Source organism: Diadema antillarum, unplaced genomic scaffold (assembly GCF_040938485.1).
Source record: "Diadema antillarum isolate AM-2024a unplaced genomic scaffold, OU_Dant_1.0 scf00000071, whole genome shotgun sequence".
Classification (NCBI taxonomy): domain Eukaryota; kingdom Metazoa; phylum Echinodermata; class Echinoidea; order Diadematoida; family Diadematidae; genus Diadema; species Diadema antillarum.
The window spans coordinates 4,148,463-4,156,568 of record NW_027270960.1 but is presented as its reverse complement, the minus strand read 5'-3'; the positions used below and the strand labels follow the sequence as shown (position 1 = coordinate 4,156,568).

The 8,106-nt window shown below is 38.9% G+C and overlaps 1 protein-coding gene across 1 annotated transcript; it reads right to left on the bottom strand.

The window, feature by feature from the left end:
* Nucleotides 1–3,248: 3,248 nt before the first annotated feature.
* Nucleotides 3,249–4,412, bottom strand: LOC139716987 (allatostatin-A receptor-like). Its single transcript, XM_071628505.1, has one exon. The coding sequence runs from the start codon at nucleotides 4,410–4,412 to the stop codon at nucleotides 3,249–3,251; it is 1,164 nt and encodes a 387-aa protein (XP_071484606.1).
* Nucleotides 4,413–8,106: the final 3,694 nt, after the last annotated feature.

The following is an 8,106-nucleotide window of genomic DNA, read 5'->3' as shown; positions in this document are numbered from 1 at the left end:
AATCGATTATTTTGATAAAACAGCAAATTGTCTCGCATGCATGGGAAGAGAAATTCTTCATAGATGCAAGCATGTCTGGTTGAGCAGCTGGATCGTGTGGCAAGTAGGTTTTAGCACATGGAATATGATATTCCGGATGTTTGCATGATTGTACGGTAAGCTCAGCTTTAGAAACATGATAACGTGCAAGTACTAAAAAGCAACAACAGCCATATAGGCACGATTTTATGCACGTTCTTTGAAAGAATGCGTTTCAATGCATTTCAATGGTTTTACACACTTGTATTAACCCGTTCACTGGATACATCCAGCCGACACTGACAGTGCTCACTCTCCACTTCCGGGAGAGCATTGAAGCCAGTCACAGCCATTTTACAGGAGCACACATGCTGGTAGCCAAGATATACTTTCACATTATACAGAGTACCCACATATTATTCTTGGGTTGATATCAACGCTGTGTAAGACAATAGCTAACGAAACAACTCTATTTCGACCTCCAGTTAAAGGGGATGGCGAGTAACTGATCAGTGGGAATCAGTGGGAATGCAGGGAGATGATTGTTACAATCCTGGTGGGATTCATTTAAGAATACATTATAACATAATGTATTCTTAAATGAATCCCACAAGGATTATATTATATCTATTGTTTTGTGAAAATTATTTGTTTCAGAATGGTCTCATATTCAAGTAATAAGCATTTCGATCGCCCCGTCACTGTACAGACATGCTAACCTGGAAACATTAAACTGCACATTACTTCGATATGAGATCATTCTGAAGCAAATAATTTTCACACAACAAAAGATATAATAATGTATTCTTAAATGAATCCCGCAAGGATTTGAACAATCATCTCCTGCAGCATTCCCACTGATTCCCACTGATTAGTTACTAGCCATCCCCTTTAATGACTACACAGTGTAATTTGAGTGCTGGTCATGTGACATTTTGATATGCCCAACGCGGCATGCTCGAATAACGACTGTAGGAACTTTACTAGTTTTCATTATGTATCGTCGCTTTAATATATATCAAAATTATGTGTGCATGCATAATGCAGTGGTATTTACAACTAAAGCCAGTATAGTTATTACTATAAATCAACAACATGTTTATCCGCTTTTTGGCACACAATGTGATGTGAACTGCCTGGTATTCTAAGACTATATCGAAGCTTGAATATGGCTACAATAAATGATTTACAGTAAAATATACATGCAATTACATAATTATGATCATTATATGTTCAGGTATTTCATGAAAATGTAGTATATTATACTGTTTCTTTGCTGACACAGCGTGAAGCATCTATGGATCTACATGATTAGTAGTCAATATATAGATGCTTGATATACAAACCTGTAAGATAATGACCGAATACTGATTGATTTTATTTTCCGTAAAAAGATAACAAAGACTGGATGGCCCATATTCAATGTTGGCATCGCTATGTCTTCCACGGGGTCCAGAAAATGGAGGTTATACAAATACAATATGAAATTGTGAAATACATAACTTGTAAACATGGAGATATTTGAAATACATAAATTGAGAGAGAAAACAAACAACAACATTGCATATTACAGCTGATACAAGCAAATAACAAAAGAAAGGAATACAAAGGAAAAAGAAGGGGAAAATAATGATTCATAATTTATAATAACCTGTACTAATTCAAATAATTCAGCAATTACTCTCTTTCATCAAAAAGGGGGAAAATAGATCGGCGGGGCAGCAACTTTAAAGCATACTTATTCTAGATTTAAATAAATGAACGCTAGGGGAAATCTTTCAGTCCATAGGAATATAAGGTCATTATATTCCTTAGCATATTGATGCTTAAATGATTTCCTCAAATATTCAGTTCTATGTTTGGGAAGTCTTAATATTTGTCCAAAAAGGGAGGGATAGAAATGAGTTACAAATTCAAATTCATCTTTTAAATAAGAAGGGTTAAATAATTCATTGTCTTATACATAAAAGTTAGGGAGTAATGATGTGTTCTTTGGTCAAGAAGTTGCCAGTTTACAGCGTTAAATGCTAACGAGTATTCTGTAGACTCTGAGCTTTTGATACACACACACACACACATATGTATATATATGTATATATATATATATATATATAGAGAGAGAGAGAGAGAGAGAGAGAGAAAGAGAGAAAGAGAGAGAGAGCGGGTTAGAGAGGGGGTGGAGAGAGAACCCCCCCCCCCCAAAAAAAAAAGAGCAAAGATTGATAATTCTAGTCAATCTAATTCAACCATTAAGAACAGATTGGGCCACTATACAGGCTGTACCAATAATATCATGATACATAAATGAATGAGTATTTACCATGGTTTGAGAGAAACAGGTGTTCCTGTGATACAAGGCATGTAACTGACCATGCCCTTCAGTGGTGAGTAAATATCGATAGCTATGCAAATGTACTGCACACATGATATTATTGTCTCATTTTCAAAAAAAAAAAATCACCTGAATTGTTTGTATGACTGAAGCAGCTAGAAACAATCTTAGGCCTACTATGAAATTATACACTTTTATACTCTTTTCGGGGGATTGTTGGTACGATTGCCCAAAGGGAACGTTACTTCATGTTATGACACAAGGAATTCGCCTCGAGGTTTATAATTACATATCCCTCTAAGCAAACTCCTCGTGAAAGAGTATGAAGTTATAAAGGACAGCGGATACTAATCAAGGATTTCGAGAGAGGGTTCTTACCAAGGGCTTGAAATGAATTTCGTATATAATATCTCATTTCACTCTATTCTAATTATATACTAACAAAACCTGCATTTACACGCCAGGAAGTAATAACAATCATTTTACATGACTATGCTGTGTTTGTAGGTCTTTTCTATGTCTTTGCTTATAGACCTGGACAATCGATCTACCGATCATAAAGATCTTAAGGCCAAAAAGTATTGTTAAAAGTGAAGGTATCAATGTTTACATTACTTTTCTTCAAATAGAAAAGGACAAAATGTTATTGTACAGTAATGATTGTAGTCACCATTATAACTCAGCTTTATTCGTTTGCTACTTTTGTGAACACAAAGTGGAAATACAATAAAATCAATAAAATCAGTCAATCAATCGATCAATTCAAAATCCTCAAACCTCACATAGGATAAAAATCTAAGATAGGACAAGACATAGACAATAGTAGTTTAACGAAAAAGACAGGGAGAGATAAAGGATAAACTTAAAAAGAAACCTGTAAACTGTATAACTGTATGGTTTAGGTCATTGCCGATAAATCAGTTTTTCTGGATTCATCACTCTGCTCGTTGTCGCCAAAGACAGGCACGTTCGTGGGCAGTCCGCATAAGAAGAGCTCTCGCACGGCGTCTCTGAACTGAGGATGGCGCGCAGCGTAAATCAAAGGGTTGGCACAGGAGTTCATGAACGCAAGCAGTGTAAGGAATCTATGCAGAGGCGTGTCGAAGAAGGTGAACGGAATAATGCGGAGATTGATGCCCATGAAGAAAAGTTGGTTTGGTCCCCAGCAGATGACATAGATGATGATCACAAAGAGCATCATCTTGATGACGCGATCTCTAGCTACCAGGTGGGCCGCTGATCCTGTTGTTCTTGAGGAATCGACCTTGTTGAAACGCTTCGACTGACGGTAGAGAGAGGACACAATCAGCAACTGAGTGATGAACATCGTCAGCGTAGGGAACACCAAGCGATAGATGAAGACGAAGCATCCATACGATAGCTGTGCCGCTCGGGAACCATAATCATAGACGCAGTTCTGCAATGACTCATCGAAGCGAGCGGGAAACACACATTCGCAGAGCGTTACCGCCATGATGACTGTCCACGAGGTGACGATGCAGACGGTAAGCCTTCCCTTGGTGACTATGCGTGTGAATTTCAGCGGGAAAACAATGGCAAGGTACCGGTCGAGGGAAATCCCCACAAGAGTGTATATAGATGCCGAGATGGATGCCCACTTAAGGACACTAGGGTACATGAATTTGCAGTAAACGTGTCCCAGCAGCGAATTGGGAACCAGGCTTGCTTCTGGCCACGGAATGATGAAGAAAGACGTGAGAAAATCGGCCCAGGCTAGGGATCCTATGAGGATATCCGTGGACCGGTTAGCATTGCGGCGTTTGTACACCACCAAAATAACTAGACCGTTCCCTACCATTCCGAGAATGGCACAGCCCAATTCCATAACCGTCCACGATGACAATGCAATCGGGTGCCACGCCCAACCGTTTGTGGCAGCTGCTGCTGCTGCTGCTGTCTCGGAACTGAACACGAATGATGGCAGTGTGTACCCATTAGCAGAGGTTACTGCAATAGCTTCATCATTAAGGTTGACCTCTGAGGACGTCTGGTCTTGCGGCACATCACTTAAAGAAGTATTGGCGACGGTCAGAGGGGACATGCCAGTACAGGTTGAACCAACATATTGAAGAAGGGATAGCCCGGACATCGCCCAGAATATCAATGCCATTTCTGGGAAATATATATGTTTACCCAGATATGTTTTGAATAGAAGTTCTGAAAAAAAAAATCAAAGACATTTGCGATTATATTCATTTTTATTTTACGAAACCATCTAAAAGATTAATCCTAAGGCAAATAATCTGCCAGAGATTTTGATCAAAATACTGGCCACTTTTTTTTTTCTACTTATCACTAAGATCAATGTGCCAAAGGATAAAAAAAAAAACAAACTGCTGTTGCGACACGGATTGTCGCCCCTACACGGATTGTCGCCTCCTGCTCGGGGCGACAATCCGTGACGGGCGCTGGCGGCACGGATTGTCGCCCCCGTCACGGATTGTCGCCTGGCGACAATCCGTGACGCTTGTGCGGTTCCCAGTTTTTAACCTCGAAGGCGACAATCCGTGTTGGCAAAAAATTTGTAGCGACACGGATTGTCGCCCCGGGCTCGGGGTGGTTCCTCCGGTGTTAAGCTTTGGTGGGATGGGTATGACTGGTAAGTTATGCGTATGTGTGTGTGTGTGTGTGTGTATGTGTGTGTGCGTGTGTGTGTGTGTGTGTGTGTGTGTGTGTGTATGTGTGTGTGTTTGGAGTACATGTATAATAATACAATCTGTAGAAACTGTGCTTGTGTGGTGGTTGCATAGTGGTAGTGGTTTGTTTTTCTGTGTGTATACGTGTGACTGTGCCGCCAACGCCCGTCACGGATTGTCGCCCCGAGCAGGAGGCGACAATTCGTGTAGGGGCGACAATTCATGTCTCAACAAACTGCCCGAGGATCTCCAAATCATATTGTCTAAAGGCTTGTTTCAATTTGGTATTGACAAAATTCTGTACTTATAAACCTAAAATCAACAAATCAGTTTATGTTCTGTACACAAAGTCACATACAAAATTTCCAACATCTCCGTGATCATGATAAAGAATAAAATGTGTGAAACACAATTTGACAACTTATACTTATAACTCAGGACACTATCTAATCTATTGCATTTTCAAAAGTTACAAAATTCACGAGGGAGCTTGTTACCAGGTGTGACTGGAAGCCACAACCCCATAAGACACTATACACACTGGGTCATTTTCTGGTATCAACACCTGGAAACGAGTTCGAGTGTATTCTTAGATTTTTCCAATGTATGCCATCTGATGTTAGAACGTATAGGAAATATTGTGACAGTCTGACAGTGGTTAAAATTTGTTTTCCTTCTCTCTAGTTATACCCGTCTTCGTTTGCTGTGTGTGTGTATGTGTGTGTGAGTGTTTGCAATCATGAAAACTACATGTAAGCAATAATTGCCAGCAACGGCTTTATGATTTGACGTAATCATGAAAATAATTTTGTTAATGAGTATACCCCTCATTAATGTGATGATCTCATCGTAGGTGCTTGTTGATTTGAACTTCAAAAAACAAGAACGAACAGCTTTTACAGGGAAGGGGTGGGGTGTTTCTTAACGCATTGTTAGTTGTTATAGAAGATACACCATTTCTGCTATACAGCTGCATAATCATTAAAGGACAAGTTCACCTTCATAGCCATGTGAGTTGAATGAATGCAACAATATTAGTAGAACATATCAATGAGAGTTTGAGGAAAATCGTACAATCCGTTCAAAAGTTAAGAATTTTGGAAGTTTCTGCTCAGTAACGGCTAGATGAAAAGACTACTCTAGCTTGTGATGTCACAACGGTATAAAGAAATAATAAAGAAAATTGAACATATTTTCACTTTTCTCGCATAACAAAAGAACACTCGACTTCTTTCTTTCAGAGGACGGGGGATGATGTATTACCCTCAGCATACGTCAGTGACAAGTCGAAGATATAAGCGCTTTATTCGAAAAGTAAAGTTTGGTGAAATTCTCTTTTCATTTTCCTTATATCGTTGTACGCATGTGGCATCACACACTGTAGTAGTCTTCTCATCCAGCATGTACTGTTCAGATACTTAAAAATTCATAATTTTTGAACGAATTTCCGATTCTCCTCAAACTTTCACTGATGTGTCCCACTAATATTGCTGCATTCTCTCAATCCAAGTGTATATGAAGGTGGACTTTTTCTTTAAACACACATCTTATTATCTTACAGAAAAGTCAGGAAAAAGACTTATCTATCCGTGTATCACTTGGTTTGCAGAAAATGTATGGTATTCTTATCATTTTGGCACCTTGATAAGAAATGAAGATTCTAACCCCTATTAAGCACAGGTAAAATTATCTCACCGGAAATTGACCTTTGTTCATACAAATCGCAGGTATAAATTCTCGAGTTCTCTGACCAAAGTTGCTTTCAGGTCTTGTTTGTCACCCAAATGAACTGTATCTTTTTCAAAGTAAGAGAAATAGTGCATTACTTACCAGTTGACTTGCAAGTTTAACTGTCCGGTAAAAACACGAATAGGAGACAATTTGAAACCCAGGTGTACTTTTATATACACGCAGTGTCATCTTGTGGTAACCTCAAAAAGATCACGTGACATAGGTTTCTCAAATACCTGCCATTGAAAGTTCAGCTTGGATGAAAAAAGAGAAAAAGTTTTTTTTTTTTTCTGCTGTACAACTTTGATGATCTGAATGTATGCCACAGGCACTTCTATCTATTTATCTATCTGTCTATGTCTATACATATATACATATACAATACTTATATTCTATTCATTAAACACCGAGTCGTACTAAATGGACAAGCAATAAATACGTCAAACTTCGCACCTCTCATCTCCTCCCTGTACTCCTTATTGAAGCTTCGGATGAATGGTGAAAATCAATACTAAGAATCACACACACCACCGCCGTCTCGGGAGACAAAGAATCACTTTGATGAAACATCATGGCGAAGGTCAGTGCTTGCGCCTCTCTCAGTAAAATGAATGAAACGTCAAAGATGAAATTAAACAGAGAAATCGATACGACATATGGGATTCAACCCTCCTGGATTCCTGCAACAAAATCGATCGCTGGCTCGACTTCAGCCATGGTTCCGGAATCTGCCATCGTAGTCTCTCTCTTTTTTTTCTTATCTGCTTGTCATAAAAACAACAACAACAACAACAACCACAAGAAGATATTGAAGGCAGAACATGAAACAGATACACACAAAAATCCCCCAAAAGGTCGCATAACTCCCGTAGCATTGCGTGAAACCATTTTCATCTAGTTGTAGTTATATCACTCTCTCTCCTGTCTTCTCTCTATACTGCTTTTCTATCTTGCTTTCTTTCTCTCTCTCTCTCTCTCTCTCTCTCTCTCTCTCTTATTAACTCATTTTCTCACATTGTACGTCTCTCCTAGACACTTGACCAAGAACTTTGCTTCTATTTCTTGATAACGGCATCTATTTTCAAACTGTCTTTAAATACTCTCTGTAGTCACACTCATGAAAGAATTGTCGTATGTTGGAAAAGTCACACCCTTTCACCAAGAGGACAAGCGTATGAAGATATGGTGATAAGAAAATATATCTATTTCCAATGACGAGACCATTTCTTTAACGTGTATCTTTTCATCTCTTTCTCCTCTATTTAGTCCCATAATTAAAAAAAAGGGTCCCGAACTCACCGTAGCCCACAAACATGAACATGAAAAACAAATTCACTATTTTATACGCAGAACTCATCTTGTCACAAA

What these genes read in the sequence shown, in the direction of transcription:
- LOC139716987 (XM_071628505.1), bottom strand. Translation starts at nt 4,412, where the DNA reads ATGTCCCCTCTGACCGTCGCCAATACTTCTTTAAGTGATGTGCCGCAA.